We start from the raw sequence: 20,312 nt of genomic DNA on the forward strand, positions 1-20,312 counted from the left end.
GCAGCAAAAACTTAACCACATACAAAAGCAAATTCCCGATCTTCCCACCGGCCTCCGCACACGCTGTTCCCCCTGCAGCCTTCCCCTTCTCAGGAAATGGCAACTTCATTTTTCATCTTGACCAGGTCAGAAAACTGAGCTTACTCTTCTCTCATCTTTTCTCCATCCCATCTCCAAATCGGTCAGCAAATCCTGTAACTGCGTCCTGTTTGTGCTCTGCCAGGAACCTATTGCCAGCAGAGAGAGGTGGAAGCCATCATGGAAGGCGACGAGGATGACGGAGGATGCTGCTGCTGCAAACCGGGCCACCTACCACACCTGTTGTCCTGCAACGCGGCCTTTAACCTCCGCTGGCTCACCTGGGAGGTCACGCGGACGCAGTACATCCTGGAGGGCTACAGCGTCATAGACAACAACGCAGCCCCCATGCTGCAGGTGTTCGACCTCCGCAGGCTCCTCGTCCGATACTATGTCAAGGTACCGCCCTGGGTCCCGGACACTCGGCTGGGGGTGGTGGGGGCTGGATCAAGGGGCACCGGAAAAGCTTTGCAGACAGCCCGATTTGAGGCTGCCTCTTGGCCTGTGGGTCTGAGGCCCAGCTCGGTGTGGGAACCGCTGGTTTTGTGAGGATTCCCTGGGGGCTTTGCTTCAGCCTGAGGTTCACGCGCCCGTCACATTCCAGGCCTGGGCTCTTGCCACTGTGTCCCCCCTGCTAACAGCACGCTGTGCGGTGACGCTGGTGACAGTAAACTGAACATCCTGAAGGTACTACCCAGCCTTGTTTACATGCTGTGAGTGTCCACCCAGGTCCTCTGCTAATGTCCACTGTAGAACCACAATTACTTTCTAGCTCATGATGAGAACTCAGAACCAAAGCGCAGTGATGCCATCAGGATTAGTTACGACAGCCTTTTCCGCTCACTCATGTGGCGACTAATCACATATTGTTTCAGTCTCTCGGCACCCATGTCTGCCCAGTGTATATTCTACTCAGACAACGTGCCGTTTGGAATAAGTCTCCTGTACAACCAGTGTGAGACGTGACCGAGGATGCAGAGTGACAACTGGGCGAAGGTGTCTTCTAAAGGGAAGGGCCAGGGGACGGCAGCCATGGCTGAGGAAGTCTCCGTGGGATCCCCTGTTGTGGGGAGAAGTTTGCATGGTGGAAGTGCCGACGGTCCTCTGAGGGGGTCCACATTTTAATGCCATTCAAAGTGAGGAAGCTCATCTGTCTGAGACCCCAAACTCCCTGCCAGCTGAGGCAGACACGTGGTCCAATAGAAATGAGCAAATACAAAAAAAAGGGTGACATGGGCGCCTGAAGTTTCAGGCGTTTCAACCAACTGAAAAGGAGGACGTTTCAAAATTTGGAATTGCTACAGTGGGGAGCAGCAGTAGCTGCTGAAGTTTACAGGAGATAGAAGGACCGTGAAGGTCAGAATGTTAAATAACTTCATTATCACACCCCAAGGTGATTGCAACAAGGAATGTTTGTGAAACCCTTTTCTGGGGCAGAGTATTTAAAACAGATTTAGCGGTTCATACTCACCTCCTTCATGTGTGCTAGAGGGATGCAAAAGTTTACATCCAAATCTCAACCACACTGTAGCTGTTCTGCCCAGCTTCACGTCAACTGGGGAGGATCTGGAAAGCGAATCAGGGACTTGTGACCTCGTGCCTCCCAGCTCCGTGGTTCGTCCCCTCAGCCATGATAAAAGAGACTGCAAGAAGATTTCACAGTCAACTCTGGGCACACTCGGCACGTCAGATGGTATTAGATTTGGCAGAGGGCCATGAAGTAAGTGGCACACACGTCAGACGTGTCTTTCTCTCACACACAGACGAAGGCTGGTGTGGCAACTCTGCTCCAGAAGTCCTCGGACCTAGGTGCCTTCAGCTCCCAGTTCCACCATGTTAAGTGCCCCCCCTTACGCTCCAGGCTTAATCGGATGGAGGGAAGGACACAGAAGATGAATGCCTGGGCCTTCACCAGCTGATCCTTAAGAGGGTCCCTGGACGTCACCACAGTGTGCTGCTGCTGTATCCCATTGGTCGGAAGGTGTCAGATGCCAGCTACAGGGGTCTGGAAAGTGTAGCCTGGGCAGCCAGGGACCCAGATAGAAACTATGCTCATGGAAAGAGAAACTGTTAAATGGCCACCAACTATCTCTGGCACCTCCCTCAAAAAGCAGAGAAAGGGTAGAGTATCCCCTTTAGTTCATAGGTGGCTACAGGTTGGGGCCATTGCAGGAGGGCTGGACCCAGGGGCTGATGGGTCACAGGGGCTGGTCAGCCCGTGAAGCACGTGGCCCCGATGTGTTGTCTAAAATGGCACTTTGCAATCTGCTAAACAAATCCAGGGTCATGTACAAAGGGCAGAGGGCTGAGGGGCCCTGAACTTGCCCGGTAATCGTTAGCTTGTGGGGAAACAATGCCCTTGACTCTGTTTTCAAAGGCAGATGCTAACATGAGAGTTTCAGGCAGGGTAGGAGAGGCGCACAGTGTGACGGTTTGTTCCCTAACGGGCACTTCTCACTGGCCAGGGGCAGACCTGTGGCATCCAGTCCTCCCAGTCAGCCAGGTGAAATTTTCTACAGGTTCTGGGCACGTCCTGCCCAGAAATTCTGATTCTATGGGTCCAGGGAGGCACCTGAGCGCCTATGTTTTTAAATGAGTTTCCTAAGTGATTTGATATACAACTAGTCTTGGGAACCACTACAGACATATTTGTGCCCAATAGAAACAGAATTTTCTTAACTCCAAAGCAGTAAGCAGGAGGGGCAGAGATTTGGAGGCAGATGGGTCCCCATAGGCCTATCCAGGCAAGGCCATCTCTAAACAGAGGGCTCCCTGTCCCTTCCCCTCTGGTGAGGGGTCGCTCCAATCTTGCCCTCATTCCCCTGTGCAGTTAGTTCAAGGAGATTTCCAGAGTGCCAAGAGGCTGTTAGAACAGAAGAAACGGCATTTTAGGATAAAGATGAATGGATATATCCTTCCTTGGTCTTGGTTCCATGGTGAACTATTTTGCCTTTGTAGCTCTGAATTGCTTCACGTTTCACGAGTTCAGTTTTACTCTTTTTATTATTTTTTATTGGACAAGTGAATCAAAAGGAAAAAGAGCTTGGAATAATGCCTTCGCATAAAAAAATTCTTTTTTTTTTAATCTCCTAATAAACTGGGTCAGTTCCCCCACCCTCCCTGAATATATTTGAAATCATTTCGTTCCTGACGACTTGAGGTTTCCCCCTGTGCCTCCTCCATTTATTCATGTTTCAAACCCTCTTTGCAGTCCAGACATCAGCCTTCTGCGAGGGCCTGGTGTTCCTGCGGCCATTGTCTCTGCCTGACTCCTGGAGACAGGAGATGAGCTTATCGCTGGGCTTGCAGAATGAGGAGTGGAAAACCCGGACATGTTGGTCTGCCTGCCAGGGGCCCCCTTCCTGGAAGGAGCCGTCTGATAGGATGCACTGATCTGCAATTAAAATGAGAAACCAGGAGAATCCTGCTGGAGGAGCCAGACATAGTGAATTAATTCAGAAGAGGTCCTGCTTTCAGCACGGATCAGGGTCTACGCAATTGCTTTTCACCATCCTTACTTATCAGTTTTACTTAGTATTGTATCCATCTCTCCCTGACAGACTCGGAAGGTTTTCCCACTGTTCACTGTTCGTTGACATGTCTCCCTGACAGAATTTCTGCCCAAATGAAGTGGAAATGGAGTATGGTTTACAACTAGTTGGGGTGGTTCTGTTTTCTCCCAGTGAGAGGTCTGGGGACCAAGTCCCCGCATGCACAGGAAAACTGGGCATGGAGTGGGGGTTTTTCTCCAAAGTCAGCACTGCAGGATTTTGCCAGAACTAGAGGAGGAAGCTGTAACTTCTGTGATTTGAACTATTCTGACTTCATCTCGAGGGGTTGTTTTAGTTCCTCGCTAGAAAGGAATGGAAAGGTAAACGTTCGTCTTCTGATTTGTTTGTTATTCCATCTGGGACACGTGATCAGGACATATTGGGGAAGACTAGACCAGATGTTTACTGGGCCAGATGTTATGACAGACCACATTTCTTTTTTCCTTTTGTCATTGTCAGCTGAGAAGTGGTGACTGTGGCTGTGGCCAGTTGTCATTTGCTTGTGACTTTGGGCCAACTGTTTAAACGGCCAAGCTCACAGGAGTTTTAAGGTGACTAGACATCAGAGAAGCGCCCAGAGTTGGAATTTACACCTCAGGTGTGCCCTCTGGGTCTCTTGTTCCCTCACCCCTGCTTCAGACCTCAGCTTGGCTGCTGTCACTGCGGCCTCACGCTTGGTGGGTAGCAAGTGACAGATGCCAAAGGTAGCTGTTATTATTATTTCTTTGTAGTGCCTGCCAGGCCAGAGGCGAAGTGCTCCACACCCATTTCTCATTTTAAACCTCAAAGCAGTGATGGAAAGCGCCCTTGATAGCGCCTGTTTCTCCCTCCTCTGCTTTCGGCTTCCTTTGGCTTCTTCCTCCCTCCCTCCTGACCCTGGAAGGATTTCTCAGGGCCAGCACAGGTGTCCTGGGCTCCGTAGTACAGAGGTGGGAGAACCTGTGAATTCCTGGATTCTACTTATTGTCTGGATGTCATTTCTCCGCCCCCACCCCCACCAGTTTGGGGACAGGAGGGCTGGAGCCTATAGGGAATACCAGCCACTCTTGGTCCTGACAGCAGAGCGAGGCTGGCCAGGTGTTTGCCCACATCCAGCTACCGCGTGTGTCTGTCTGCTCACCTGCTCACTCTCCTGAAATAACCTGAAACCAGGCACCTCGGCCACCAATCACCAGGTTCCTCATCCCAGCCAAAGGGGGAGGACCACAGTGGCTGTGCCCACTCATTTGCATAGCTTGTCCCCTCAGCCCTGTTCATGTCTGCTCCACGAGCATTACCTCCTGTCTGCTCACTGGGGAAGCATGTGTTTTAGAACCGGGGAAGGCCCTTCATGAAGGGTTTGGTTCTGCAGGAACACGTGTCACTGCCTCTTTGCATCCAACGCCACCCCGCTTTTCCCACCCTCGTGATTTCCCAGATTTGGAGCTGGGCGGCAGGTAAGGCTCCCGGGCTCACCTGAGCCTCAGGGGCACTGAGGAAATGACAGTGCAGTGAGGGGTGGAGGGGACGCCCCAGCACTCTGGTCCGACCTGCTGCTGATGTGCCCCCGTCAGACCTGGATTGCCGTTTCCTGTGTCACACTTTTACTTCTCTAGGCCAGGTGCTAGCCTTTTGGAAAGATGGATGCATTCGAAGACTACAAGCTGGCCTTCGATAAAGCTGTGACTCTGAATAATAAAGTCTGAGGGTGGCGTTTTCCCCACTGGGCCTCTTAAGTAGAGTGTCTGGAGGAGAAGAACGTGGGTTGTCTGTGAGCACATCACAGACGTCCTCTGTCTGGACGCCCAGGATTACGTGTGCATGTGTGTTACCACAATTTTACAGCATAAGTACTTCCCCTGAGGACTCTGCTGATTTAGCTCATTCAACACTCTGGCTGGGGCCAGAAGAGCGTTTCCCAGTCTCGTTCAGCTGGCTCAGCTTAGCCTGGCGTCCACAGAAGCTGTGGTAAGCCATGGGTGCTTTCATGTGCTTCCCTCAGAAAGGATGGGGCTGGCTGTCGTTCTTTCTTCCCACAGAAAGTCTGTTCTGGTACGTTCTGTGAGTGTTCTGTTTTCACACTGCCCTCTCCCCTTAATGACCCCTAAGAGAACATTTCAGAATGTCTCAAGTGGACCACCCCCCATGGGGATTTCATGTCTCATATTTCTCTGATCGCAATTTCCTTTATGAGATATAACAAATGGAAAGTCTTTCTGGCTTTAGAATGGCTGAAAATCTTGCTTTCTCTCTACAGAGTATAATATACTACATGGTAACATCCCCCAAACTCCTGTCCTGGATCAAAAATGAGTCTCTCCTGAAGTCCCTGCAGCCGTTTGCCAAGTGGCATTACATCGAGCGTGACCTTGCAACGTTCAACATCAACATTGACGACGACTACGTTCCGTGTCTCCAGGGGGTCACACGCGCCAGCTACTGTAACGTCTATCTCGAATGGATCCAGTACTGTGCACGGAAAAGACAAGAGGTAGGGAGGGGCTGGTCGCTTGAACATCAGGTTCAAAAACAAGGAAACATGTAAAGCCCATCTCTTTCCTACCCTCCCTGACAGACTGTAATACAATAAAGAAGAGAAAAACCATTGGTATGTGGATAAATGCCTGTTTAACGACTAAGCAGAATTAAGTGGCAGAATTTATGTGCCACAACTCCCATGAAGGAGCCTTGCAGGTGTATTTTCCCTGTACACTGGACTCAGGAGCAGGCAGTCCTAAGTCTCTGTCGTAGCTTTAAAACTCTGGAAACTTCTTAGTTGAAAGTTGCTTTTTGAGATTTCTGCACAACATGTATCTGTGGGAAATCTGGGGGATTTACTGCACATACTGAATTGTGGACAAGAAATTCTGTTTAACAGTCATATAGTCCACGTTCCTGCTCAATTGTGTTTCTCGTGCATCAGCTCCTGTGCTGAGGATGCTTCTGGAGATGAACACAGCCTCTGAGACCAAAACTAAGGACGTGACAGCTTATAAATGAGAGGGGGAGGGCAGGCAAGGAGGAGGAACAAGGGGAGACAAACAAAGGGGGGAGTGGGCTGACGCCATGGTGGCTTCCTCTTTCCTCAGTTGGGTCATGAAATCATTTCATTTTTCTTGCAAAAGACATTTTGACTCTAATTTCTTCTGCCCTTCCCCCCGCCACGTTTTTTAGGCTGACTCTGGATGACCCCCTTAATTTAGTGGTTGATTGTGAACTTATGGTCACTCAGGGGGCCTCCTCATTGTAGGGATAACAGAAACACTCATCTGACCTTGATTCCTGTACTTCTCTCCCTGCTAGATGTGCAACTCCCCTGCGTTGCACAGTGTGAAGGTGGTCAGTGGGCAGTGAGGTGGGCGGTGGCAGTGAGGAGGGCGGTGACAGTGAGGAGGGCGGTGACAGTGAGGAGGGCCGTGAGGAGGGCAGTGGCAGTGAGGAGGACAGTGACAGTGAGGAGGGCGGTGACAGTGAGGAGGGCGGTGACAGTGAGGAGGACGGTGACAGTGAGGAGGGCGGTGACAGTGAGGAGGACGGTGACAGTGAGGAGGGCAGTGACAGTGAGGAGGGCAGTGGCAGTGAGGTGGGCAGTGGGGAGGGCGGTGACAGTGAAGCGGGCATCCGGCTGACCATCTTTATGACCTGAAGCGCCATATTCAAAATCCCAGGGAATCAGGTCAGCAAGCTCCATGTTACCCCACTCCTCCCCTATGGTAGCTTCTCGTGAAATGTTTCCCCATGTCCATCCACAAGAGAACCTGCTTCAAGAAACAGTGTCCCCGCCCCCGGGAACGGGGACGGGATGACCCCAGTGGGCGCCTTAAAAGCCTCCTGTAAGTAACTGACTGCTCTGGAGAGGCTGTGCTGCTCGTTGGCCCCTGTGCGCCAGCTGAATTAACATCCTTGCTCTTCAGCCCTCCAAGGCCCTGGACAGTGACGAGGACTCTCCGTTAGTGACCCTGACCTTCGCCCTGTGCATCCTCGGGAGGAGAGCTCTGGGAACAGCCGCGCACAGCGTCGCTCTCAGGTACCTGGCACTGGCACTGCATGTTTCTGACAGAGTCTTTTGCCCCATTTTCTTTATTTTAAATTTGGACTGCTTATACTTCTTTCAGATAGTGCGTTCCGTAATAAATCATGTTGGGCCTGCAAGAAGACTTTCTTGATCTCTGTGATCTTTTCGAGTACAAGATTGGGAAATGGCCCTAATGTGAACCGGCAAAACCCCGGAATAATGGATACGGGGGCTTGAGTGTTACAAGGGGCCTGGCAGATTTGCTGGGAAGATTACATTAAATCATACAGATGAATGCCTAGCAAATTAATGGTGTCTAGCAAAATTAATGCTCGATACTAGTTTCTTTTCCCTGTGTTTTCTCACATCTATTCTCTAGTCTAGACCCTACTCGCCTGTCTCTGGGGCTTTGATTAATGGGAGGCCTCTTCTCCTGCTTTTTCAAACTCTCGTTCTATTGGACCTTCCCCTTCTGTATGTAAACAGCCAGTTTCTCCTTCTGAAGGACCAGAACAAAATCAAGCTCACTCCCCGCCCTTTCACCCTCCCTCCCTGTCACTGAGCTCTTATCTCGCACTCACAAAGAGCTCTTGACCTTTCGTTCCCAAGTGAGACGACCAGAGCCCCCACTGCCTCGCTGCCAGTTTGCGCCCCGCTCTTGGCACTCTGGCTAAACTGCTCTGATGGATTTCATCTGGCACCTTCTCATCCTCCAAACCGATGGCCATTTCACAGACTGCTCCAATGGCATCTAGCACCATGGACCATGTTCTGAACTCTGCTTGTCCACTGGAGTCACCCGAATGTGCACGTTCACGTCTCCTGAGGGGCTTTCAAATCTCCTGGCGCCCAGGTCCTACTCCCTCAGAACCTCTGTGGGTGGACATGCACCAGGATTTTTACAGCTCGCCGGGAGATTTCAGCACATGGCCAAGGTCGAGAAGCATGCAGAATGAGGGAGCCTAAAAAAAAAAAAAGAAAAAAAAGGAAAGAAAAAAGAAAGTTCTATTAGCCTTCCTCCTTGGTTTCTCCTCTCCTTGGACTTTCTTCAGGGTTTCTGTATTGTATTTTTGACACGATGCTGTGCAAAAGGGGTCCTGCAGATACTTGACTTGAGTGAGTTTTGTTGGATTCCTGGTTTGTTGGATAACCAGGTTGGATTCCAAGCTTCTCAGGGGCAAAGCCCACTTGTGTCTTTATTTAACAACCCTCACAACGGCTGTCAGGGAAACAAGTCCAGGGGGTTGTCGACTGTTTGCATGTACCCTTCCTGCAGGGGACAGGGGTGGGGCATTACTGGTGGCAGCTGGGGAAGGGCATCGTCAGTTGTTTGTTGTGAATAGATAAGGGGGAAGGGATGTGACTGACAGTCCTGGTCACTTCTCGCTGGAGGAGTGGCCTTGAGTCACTGAGGGGGAAAGGTAAGGACCGAGGTAATCAGAATTGGTGACATGAGCTACTGTTTCCACTCCCACATCTCAGAATGCTCTGATTATCTTACAGGTGAGAAGGGCTACCTGACTTACCTTAAGTATTGAGTCCACACTGATGCCGACGGGTGAATCCCCAGAGTAGGGACTCAAGTCCTGGACCTAGAAGGTTCGTGGCTTCATGTAGGGAAGAATTCGAACGTGAGCTGATACAGAGTTTAAAGTGAAACTAAGTTTATTTAACAGAGAGTAAGAAAAGGCCACCCCACCCACCCCCCTAACCACCCGGACGGGGTCGCGGTCTCTAATCACTAGTGAAAGAGAGACCCCCCCGCACATTCAGGTAGGGCTTGTATGTGTTTCTCCTTTCTGTGGAAAATTTCTTGGTATGGGGAAAAGGAGGAAAGCAGAACAATACTAAGTTTATCTTTCACTTCTGCAAGGTGCCAGAAGAATAGAGGCAGGTTTATCTTTAGCTTTTGTAAGGTACAGCCTGTGGCTGGTTTGTAACAGGTTTAATTACAGGAATCGCCATCGCAATGGAACCTCTTTGCTCACTAGGCCTGGATGGTCTGTTCTGTGTGATGAACGTCTGCCTGAGTTCTGTGTCTCGGAGCACGTAGGCAGCAGGCTTGGAATCCGACCTCCTAGTTCCTTCTTCTGTAGGAACAGCCCTCGCGCCCCTTCCCAATGTGAATACCTGTTGTAGGAAATACTCTGGGCGGAGCTGACCGGCCTCCAGCCTCCCTTCCCTCCTATTGGGCTCAGCCTCATGCTAGACCCAGGCAGCTCCCTCGTAGTTGTCGGCTGTTTGAAAGCCTAACAGAAGGCTAGTGGGCGGCGTTGTAACCCGGGACGATGTGGCTGACAGACAACACTGTTTGAGGACGGCGTCAGAGGCTGGGGAGCCTGAAATCACAAAATCAGCCTTCAGATACTCAGAGCGTCCCACATACATGTTCTTTGGTTTGACCAATCTGAAGTTTCTTTAATAAATTTCAAATTTTCTTTACAAATTGCACATGAAATGCTTCAAAGATTTCAGTCTTTCAGTTCCGATATACGATACTTTCAAAGTCTTCAAGTTTGTTCTTTGTGTGACTTGTTCAGAGTCCTGCTCCAGGTGTTTCTTGCTTGGTCTGCTTTATTTATTTTTTCCTTGATTAAGCATTATGCCTACCAGCTGCTTTTTCAACCTTGTTTTGATGGGATTTCCTTTGTTTCAAACAGCTCCTCATACTCCATGGCAACTCTAGTTTTTCCAAACAGTGATGAGATAAATCTGGGAAGGCTCTCCTTGGTATTCCAGAGGAAGGTGTGATTCCTGGGGACTGGCTCCCTTTCCTAAGGGTTCCCACAGCACAGTGCTTTCACTTCAGTCTTTGACTTGCACAAGGTAACTGATTTTCCACGCTGTCCCCGGCCAGTGGTTCAGGGTGACGTCCATGGAGTTCTGACTTCCTCGGCTATGTCACGGGGACAGGGACGGATTTTGTGGGGGGAGGCTGGAGCCTAACAGGACGCCACCTCTGTTTCAGCCAAACAGCTGTGCTCTACTTTCCATATGCTGGAGTTCAATACATGGGTTTGCTTGCAAAAAATGCTACCAGAGCTCAAAAAATTTTTATAACATAATTTTTATAGACACTGTTAAATTGCTCACCAAAAAAGCTGTCACAGGCTGTATTCTCACCAAGAGTGTGGTGCCATACCCTCACGAATGCTGGGTATTCAATCTTTTAAATTTTTCTAATCTCATGCATGAAAAATATCTCATTCTGATTTGAATTTACATGTCCATTATTAATAGTGAGGGTAACAATCTTTTTACATATTTATTGGTCAGTTATAGTTTTTTATGTGAATTGCCTGTACACTTATCTGCTTTACCCATTTTTGTTAGGTACATACTGGTTTTTAGGAGCAATTTATAAATTTGCTAAAATATTTTCTAGCAAGATACTTGTGTCTTTGATAATTATCTATGACATCTTTTTAAATTTTTTATTTTACTATTTCTCAATTTTGTGTCTTTCTTAAACCTGTTTTTGCAGCTCCAGGGTATAAAAATACCAGCCTCCCTTTTCCTCTGATACTTCTGTACTTTTATTTCTTTCAATTTAGTTTTTGAATCCTGTTGGGTCTTGGAATTTGATTTGATTCCACTTATTAGCTGTTTTGTTACTGTTTCATGGATTCTGGCAGAGGACATGAGACGCCTGGGTCAGAGATAAAGGACTTTACTGCGCACAGCACAGCGTCAGTCTATTTGTGTCAGTTCCCCTGGCCCCCAAACCCTCCGGGCTCGGGGATGAGTTTACAGAACCAGCTATTTTATAGCAAAGAATGATGCTATTAACCCCACAAGGGTGCTCGCTGCAAATAGAACTCTGCGGAGCGGCCTGTGCCTTGCATTCACGGCAAACCCGTAGGCTGTGTTGGAGAATAATGGGACCCATAGAGAATAGGCTCCCAACAACTCCACAGAGAATACACTGTCTGCATACATGGTGGGAACTAGGGATCCCAGTGTTTTTCCCAAATGGATGGCTGATAGTTCAACACTGTTTGCTAAGTAGCTCATAGTTAGTTACTTAGTGAAAATCACCACAAACTTGAAATACCACTGTTGTCACACACTACATCCCCATACATAGGATGCGCTCCTCAATTTCCACTTCTGTTACAATGATCCATTTCTCTACTCTTACAACAAAACCATACCGTTTGTTTTACTAGAGTGATGCATTGTTTGGCATCTGATAAGCTCAGTCTGCTCGTCTTTCTTTTTTTTCTTACCTGTTGTAGTTTCATGAGGGGGTGCTATTCTTGCGTATTTACTCCTCAGGTAAAATTTAGAATCACATTCTATAAAATCCTCTGTTGGAATTTTGATTGAGATCGTATTGAATTTACAGGTTAATTCGAGAAAAAAAATGGACATTATTCAATAATATGGTGTACCTTGCAATGATTCAGTTTTTTAAATGTCTTTCAGTAAAATATTATTTTTTTGAGATTTGTAATCTCTTAATGGATTTATTTCTAAGTATTTTATAGTTTTATTGTGATTTTGAATAGATCTTTTTTGCTGTCACATTTTCTATTTTTTTAATATTGACCTCCTTCTGGGCACCTCTACTGAGTTCTATCATAAATATAATATGTCAATTAATTTTCTTTGATTTTTCTGGTAGAAAGACATATTTGCAGATAACGCCAATTTTGGCTTTTTCTTTTCTATATCTATAACAATTCTTTTTCTTGTTACATTGGCTATGACCTCCAGTGCAGTGTTGGAAGTGGGCATCTGTATTTGTTTCCTATTGCTGCTGTCACATATTACCACAAACGTGGTGGCCTAAAGCAATACAAATTATTACGTTACAGTCTGGAGGCCACAAGTCCAAAAGGGGCTTCCCTCGGCTAAAATCAAGGTGTTGGCAGGGCTGCGTTCCTGCAGGAGGCTCTGAGGGGACAGCCCGTCCCATTCCAGAGGCTGCCTGCGGTCCAAGTGCGACTTCTGTTTTCAGAGCTAGCGCTGCAGCGTCTGCAAACCTCCCTCTGACCCAAACTACCTCTCCCACTTCCCTCTCTCACTTATAAGGACCCCTGTGATGACGTTAGGCCCACCCCAGATAGTCCAAGATAATACCCCCATGTCAGAATTCTCAGCCACATCTGCAAAGTCCCTTTGCTGTGTAAGGTAACATGTTCACAGCTCAGGACTAGGGTGTGGATGTCTTTGGGGCCATCATTCTGCCTATCACCGCAGCCTTGTCTTAATCCAGACATTCATGGGGACACGTGTAATACGTTAGCATTAAAAATAAGGTGTTTAGGTTTCTATTAGAACATTTTTATCAAGACAGGGAGTTTGCTTCTCTTTCTAGCTGGCTAAAACTTTTATCAGGAATGTATGTTGAATTCTTTTAAAATTGGAGACACACATTCCGATGATATTCTTCTCTTTAAATCTACTAATGTAATGAGTTATTTTAATAGAGTTCTTTGTGCTGAAATCTCCTTACAATTCTGAGATAAGCTCTACTTGGTCATGATATATTATTATTTTTATATAATGATGGATTCAATTTTCTAATTATTTTATTTCATGTAGTTATATCTATGTTCATACTTTTATGAATGGCTCGTGTGTGTGCGTGCGTGTGTGTGTGTGTGTGTGTGCGTCTGTGTGTATGTGTACTCTGTCCTTGTATAATTTTAAAATCAGGAGTATGCCCTTAGGTACTTATGAGACCTAACAAGTCATTCTCATATATTGACTGTTGAAGAGTAACTTAAGATTTTGGACACTGTCTCCCCAGGTAAATCTTATACTACCGCCTAATGTCACTCACACACTCTGCTTCATTTGATGGATCTGTAAGGGACAGAGTTTGACTTTATGACAGTGACACAGCTCTGATGGACAATCCTTCAGAAATAAAAATATGTGCATGCCAAACTAGGGAGGATGAGTAAGTGAGAATCATCTTAAATGATAAGCTGAGTACAAGTGAACAAAAGAGAACAAGTCTATAAAATGTCTTCAAATAAAATAAAATGTCGATATGCTATGGAGATAGAATGGATTAATATGGATGTGACAAGCAAACACTGATCATTTTGGAAATTTGGAGTTTGAGGCATATCTCCCGTGGAGAACTATGACCCCCGCTGAAGAAAGGCATACAAATATAATGGGATGTTTCAGTAGGAAGTCAGAATATTTTCACTGACCGCAGAGGCTAAGAGGCGGCTCGGTTACCATCTTCAGGTTCATGGAAGGTGATAAGCAGATCCAGCCGGTGCTCTGTTTACACATAAAAGGTTAGGACATGTCTGCATTTCATGGCAGAAACATGTTTGTTTGCAGAAGAAATTTTGCTGATTCTTGGACTAGAATAGCCTTCCAAGAGGATAGAAACTCAAAATAAATGTAATCTTGAAAAGTGACAGGTAAACAAGCCAGCCAAAGATGTGCGACGCCAAGCCCTGTGCTGGAGGCTGAGCTCTGACATCTGACCTTGTGGCAGGAGGTCACTGTCATGGTCTGAGGTCGCATCTACCATTTACTCACCCACAGTGGACAGAGAAAAATAGTGCTGTTCAGAAACCCAAGACATAATCTCAGCTTCTCTTCCCAACCTTCATTGGAGATGAGGCACCAAACGGGCCAGACATCAGCCTGGATCATATTACGGACACGATTGAGGGCCACTTGCCAGACTGGGGTTGGAAACTCAGAAATCAGGATCTAAAGAGAAATAGATAAAGAAAACATGAGGTAAGATTCTGACCTAGGAGATACAAGTTAGGTCATTAAGCTAAAACCAGAATCTTGGAGCAGGGGGAAATATATAAGTCTAAAGCATAAAAAAAGATTATAACCTAGAAAAATGAGTGAGAATTTCTGGGACCTTAAATTGTAACACCGTGGGAAAGCCTGCTTCTGTCTGGGCCTGGAGTCCAGGCTCAGCTCTACAACCCCAGGCCCCTGGCTTCTCTGAAATGTCTGCACATCAGTAGGAGATTCCCAGGCTCTCTGGTGCCTCAAACCCCGAACCCCATTGCACCCCACAATTGGGTGCCTTGTTCAGAATATAGAGCTGGGCCCCCTTCCAAACTGCCAGCTGAGACTCTCTGGGAATTGGGTTGGAGACATAGTTCTGCTCTTGAGCAAGCTGCCAGTGACCGGTCGTTCAGCAGCCCGCCGGACACTGGTCCCCAGCTGGCCTTAGGAAGCGTGGGCTCTGTATAATAGCAGTTTATCCCATTGATACGGAGACTCAGAAGCCTAGATCTGCCAGGTGGTAAAACGCCAGGAGGGTGAATGTATGTTTTAAAAGTTCATCATCAACTCTTGCCTTTTAATTATTTCTTGCTTGGAGATTATTATTTCACACTTTATTTGGAATTTATTTGAAACAGTGTCACTGAAACCCTTTGGCCACATGGTTGCTTTCCAATGATTATGCGAGATTCTGCGCTATAAACACCTGTCTTGATCACCGCGGCCTGTGCTGCTGGGACAGACCAGGTCAAGGTGAGAAGAAGAACGATCGAGGTGCACACCTGCCTTGTCCTTACTGTGTACTGGGGACGGTCCTGAGCTTTACGTGGTTGATGCATGTCATCCTCTCTCAAGGCTCGAGGGAGGAGGGAGGCGCTGTGACTGGCCTTCCTCAGAGTACCCCGGCCGTGTGGACACCTCCATGGGAGGACAGCCACTCCACGGCTCCCACCGTGTCTTCATTTCCCGAAGCTTCCTTGGTCAATGTGCTCTGTGCTGGGTTTTGCCAAGAGCTGCTGAAGGTGCCTGCTGATGTCTGCATCAGGGCCCCCAAAGCTCACTGTGGGCTGTGCGCCCCACCCCCTCCTGTGGCCCGGTGCCCTTTCCTATAGGAGTTGCCACCACCTTGCGCTCTGAATGCCTCAGCTCTCTTGGAGACACCTTCTGTGTCTTTTAGGACTCAGGTGTGGGTCTCAGAGGACAGATGAATGCTGGATACTGGGGTGTCCTTAAACCACAAGTGTGTACTCAGTCCCCCATTTAGATTCTTAGTAGGCCCTTCACCCAGCCTGCACACACCCCTGGATGGACTTGCTCCCAAGGACGAACACAGAAAGAAATAGCTAAGGAGGACGAGAGACTTGCCCAAATATCAACCACAAGTGTCAAAGCCAAGACCGGAGCTTACGTTTGGAGCTCCTGGCTCGCATCCCTCCAGCCCTGCTGGGCCATATGCTGCCTCGCAGGTGGCACTGAACTCCAAACCAAGTACCTAGGAGCTCCTGGAGGGGCGCCGTTGCTCTCTTTCTGAGTGCCTCTTTACAGGTAGGAGACTGCTGGGATCCAAACCAGGGGCCCATAAGGTAGCTTCCTGAATAAAGAGTGCCTGAAAGAGCTATTAATACACCCTCAGTTCAGGATTTGTACACACACAGATTACACGTTGGAAAGTTGCTGGTGACCCACCTCAGGAGGGTGAGCTGGGGGTGAGTTCAAGAACTACACTTTTGTAGTATTTTTACTGTGTGAGTCACCTGAAGCCTTTGAAGAGATTTGTTGATTCTAACACAACCTCAGAGCTGGTCTTTAAGAAGACGACTCCAGTTACACGTTTCAGAGCAACTCTGGTTTCCCAAAGAGACAGGTAGCCTGGGGGGCAGCCATGGGTTTGCTCTCGTGTTTCCAGGGTGTGACATGACACACAGAGTATCTGTTTCCACCTGTCTCATCCTCATTCTCAGTTCTGACAGCCTGTTTCCTCGTACGTGAAAGGGTAATAATAATACATCTGTATAGGCCTCCAGGAGAAGGACATGAACTGACAGAACCAGTACTTAGTAACCCACAAACCTGCAGAAAAACATGGCATTGTCCTTTCTCCCTCCCTTCCAGTCGCTCAGAGGTGGTGCCAGTCACCTGGACTGTAGATTTTGTTTTGGAAACTGGCAGGAGTGTGGTCAGCAGTGATGGGATGAATGGTGAGACCAGTACGTACGTGGGTGCTGGATTCCAGAGGGGAGTAAAGCATGTGTGCCACGCCGTTCCCGGGGACGTGCCTGGGATACCGATTTGGGTAAATAAGCACGTGCTGTCTGAAGTATCTCCGTCACTGATCAGTGAGCACAGGGAAATGGGCTGCAAGTCACACGTAATTGTTTGCATGTGTCCTACAAGCTCCCCGACACACTGCAACAGACCTGGAAGCACAGAGGACGCAGACCTGTTCGGGAAATAAGTCACTAAAATGGACAAATCATTGCTCTGAAGAGCCCATTGTCAGTCCTACAAAAACTATCCCAGCATCAATGCCACTTCGCTCTGCATCCTAAGATCCATAAGTCTGGATCCAAGATAATGACCTCAATCCCCCACCCTTAGGATCTGTATCCTCCGGTGGTCCCCTTGTTTCTGGAGGAGCAGGGTTTCTCAACAGTGCACTGTGGCCTTTTAGGGCTGCATGGGTCTTTGTTGTGGGGGGCTGTCCTATGCATTGTAGCAGCATCCCTGCCTGGCTTCTCCCCACTGGATGCCAGTAGCACCCCCACTTGTGACATCCAAAAATGTCTCCACAGATTGCCAAATGTCCCCTGAGCAGCAAAATGGCCACCGGTTGAGACCAGTAAGAGAGGGTACAGGTGAAAACTGGGCTGAGCTGGTCAGTGATTTTTGAACAAGAGTCAGGCTTAGAGGGGCATAAGCAACCTCTGGCTAGATTAGAGCTGTGAGGACTCCTCTGCGAACAAGGAAAACTGACCAAGAAGAGATGAAAAAGAACCTTTGCTCCAGCTGGCCCCCCTCAGCTGGCCATTGCCCTGGAAGGTGAAGGCTGAGGATGCTGAAGTGGGCTGGACCCGTGAAGGCATAAGCCTGGAGCTGAAGTGTCGTCAGGGGCTGACAGGCAACAGCCGGAGCCTCGAGGCAGAAAGTGGCCGTTTCCAGGATGGTCGTGAACAACTGCGCTTAAGTGCTGATGGCCCCAGCCTCCCGCGGTACCCATCAGCCTCCCGCTGATGTACCCATCAGCGGTTATGTCCTCGTGGCTTCTGGCTGGATCAGGAACCAGACAGACAGGGTCAGTGGGGTCAGTACAATTAGACGCAGTGAGACCCTGCTATATGGTCCTTGTGTCTGCTGGGGGTGCAGGGTCACTCTGAGGCAGAGGCTGGCACGTCCTTTCCAGCACGCGCACACATGTGCACGCATACACACGTGCACACACACATGCACACTCAGCTAAAAAGGCAAGACCATTGCTCAAGTCCTGACTGGAACAAGGACTGAGCCGGCAGACGGGAGGCGGGGGGCCGACAGGAAGCCGAGCAGACCTGGTGCGTCTTACAGACTCCGGCGCAGGCTGAGCCATGCATGTGTTCCAGGTTGAGTGGTGTCTTTTCCAGTTAAAAAGAAAATGCACTCAAGTACCATGTACTTCGTCTCATGTAAAGGAGGAGTGTTTCTAGAGCTATTTTTATTTATTAACTTTGGCACGCACATGGTGCTGCGGGAGCCCAGCCATCTCAGCCCCGCACTCTTCGGTTCTGGACATGTGGACGTGCTTCCCTAACGTGCGACTGCACATCAGGTTTCCTCAGGGGCCTGCCCTGCCCTGTCCCCATGCACGTGGACATGGTGGTCCCTTCATGCTGATTGCTTGGCCCACAAACTCCATGACCTCTGTGACTGCCATGGTGAGACAGGATGACGGCGTGCTTCAGCGTCCTGGAGTGGAGTGGGGGGAGGGCAGCAGAGGCAGGGGTGGCGGCTGTTTTAGTCCCGGGAGGGCCCACCTTGACTGACTCCGATGGAACACTGTTGCCCCACTCCAGCTGTTGGCCTGGGGGTGGGGACTCCGAAGAGTCTTCAAAAGACGTGGTTCTAGAGCAGGGCTGTCCAAACTTTTTTCAACGGTTTTCACCAAGGGCCGTATGCGGTAAAATACGCAAACAGCCGGGCCACTCACTCGAGGTGAAGTACGTGTTGCCTCACTTGGTTTATTTAAGTAAACTAATATATTTTTGGAATTTGCTGCGGGCCAATTAAAAATGGATTGTGGACTGCAGTTTGGACACCCCTGCTCTAGAGGCTCCAAATCAGAAACGTGCGGCAGGCTCCTGGAGCCCTGTGCTCTCCGCCCCACACCCTCCCCAGCTGGTCACACCCTCCGCCCTCCTCCTCTTCCTTCTCTTGAGGATAACGGGGGAGATGAGCCACCTGACTTTTCAGATGTCTTCAGCTTTAATGTGCTGGAGCCCACACCCCTAGTCTAGTGGAACTCTAATCAGGCGTTGTTTGCCGCACTGAGAATCATTTTAATATAACAGAACAGCATTAAGTGCGGCAATGAGTCATTTTTCTCTGAACATGGAAATGACAAATAGAGGAGCTGTTGCTGGGGGTCTGGGTGGGAAACCCAGCACTTTCGGAGGCTCCATGGATGTGGCTCCTTCCCCACTAAGTGGGCCGTCTGTGGTCACCTGCGCTGCCCCTGAGCAGACAGTGGGCTGGGCCTTGAATTCCTCCCTCTTCCTGTGGTCTGTGGACGGTGCCCTGGGGGTTTGACAAGCCCCTTCATCTTCCTGCGCCACTGTCCCCACCTAGAAGAATGTTTTAACGTGTGTGCAAGCAACAGGGCATTCCTGGTTCTTTCCAGAATAAGCCCCACCCGTGTTTCCCGATTGAGCTCCCCCTTTGCAGTACTGAGCTGCTATCTCATGGCAGGAACATTTTTAAATGTCTTCAGTTGAGAGCAGAGAGTCCCCTGGGCAGCCCGGCTCTGCTGTCCTGTCCCCTCTGTCACTCCCCTCTCAGTGCCTCCCAGGTTGCCCCTAAAGCTCACAGGAAGTCTGTTCTGTGAGGGGGAGCCTTTCAGCAAGGCTGCCTCCTGGAACTCTTTCTGGAAGGTTCCAGGCTCCTCCAGGCCACAGCACCTGTGCCCCACCTGGCATTTCCCACAGTCTGCCATGACCTGAAGCCTGAGCCTCTCTCTCCAGGGACTTCTGCACGGAAGTTAATGACAATTGTACATTTCCAACAAAATGCTGAAGTAGCAGTCAGTGTAGCTGCCATGCGCCGTATGGAAGCCGAAGTCTTGCTCAGTGAGCAGCTCATTAAATCCTCAAGAGCAGTCGTTCTCAGAGGTCCCGCTTCACGTACACTTTCCTGCTAGTGACCTGTCAGGGTGCCGTGTCTGGTACCCGCCCCGTAACCACCTCTCTGGGGTGTCCCAGGCCAGGTTGTTGGAGGCGGCTGCGAGCGAGCCTATTAATGCAAACGGAGGAAAAGAAATGTACAGCTCTTTCCCTCCGATGCAGGATGCGTCGCTTTCCCCCAGGTTCCCTATGTGCTCCCAAAATGTAAAGGACACAGATCATGGAAGATTTCCCTGAGTGACTGCCTTGTCCCCCACCCCAACAATGCTCAATTACATGCAGGAAATGGACGCAAAGAAGGAAAAACCTAGAAACGTGAGAACCTGGATGATCCTGAAAGGTCCTGTGGTCGTTCATTTCAACCCTTTCTCATGCTTCTTCCACTGGTTATTAAAAAGAGGACGGATTGGGAAATGGATGTTCTCTGAGAATCTAAATGATCAATTTGAGATTTCATTTGGTCTCATTTTCTCTCCATATTGTAGAATCCAGGTTTTTACGATGAGTAACGTAGCCTGAAAGTGAAATACCAAGGAGAAAATAAAAGCGCCTGGGCTGCGCCCCAGTTAGCCCGTCACAGCCTGACGGGAGAGC

General features: G+C 48.9%; 1 protein-coding gene across 1 annotated transcript in view; it reads left to right on the forward strand.

The window, feature by feature from the left end:
• PCNX2 (pecanex 2) overlaps positions 1-20,312 on the forward strand; it is a 219,624-nt gene that overhangs the window by 186,739 nt on the left and 12,573 nt on the right. Inside the window, exons 26-28 of the mRNA XM_033099629.1 lie at positions 224-477; positions 5,866-6,099; positions 7,523-7,635. Of these exons, the coding sequence (XP_032955520.1) occupies positions 224-477; positions 5,866-6,099; positions 7,523-7,635 (601 nt within the window). The remainder of the gene's footprint in view (positions 1-223; positions 478-5,865; positions 6,100-7,522; positions 7,636-20,312) is intronic.

Source organism: Rhinolophus ferrumequinum, chromosome 27 (assembly GCF_004115265.2).
Source record: "Rhinolophus ferrumequinum isolate MPI-CBG mRhiFer1 chromosome 27, mRhiFer1_v1.p, whole genome shotgun sequence".
Classification (NCBI taxonomy): Eukaryota; Metazoa; Chordata; class Mammalia; order Chiroptera; family Rhinolophidae; genus Rhinolophus; species Rhinolophus ferrumequinum.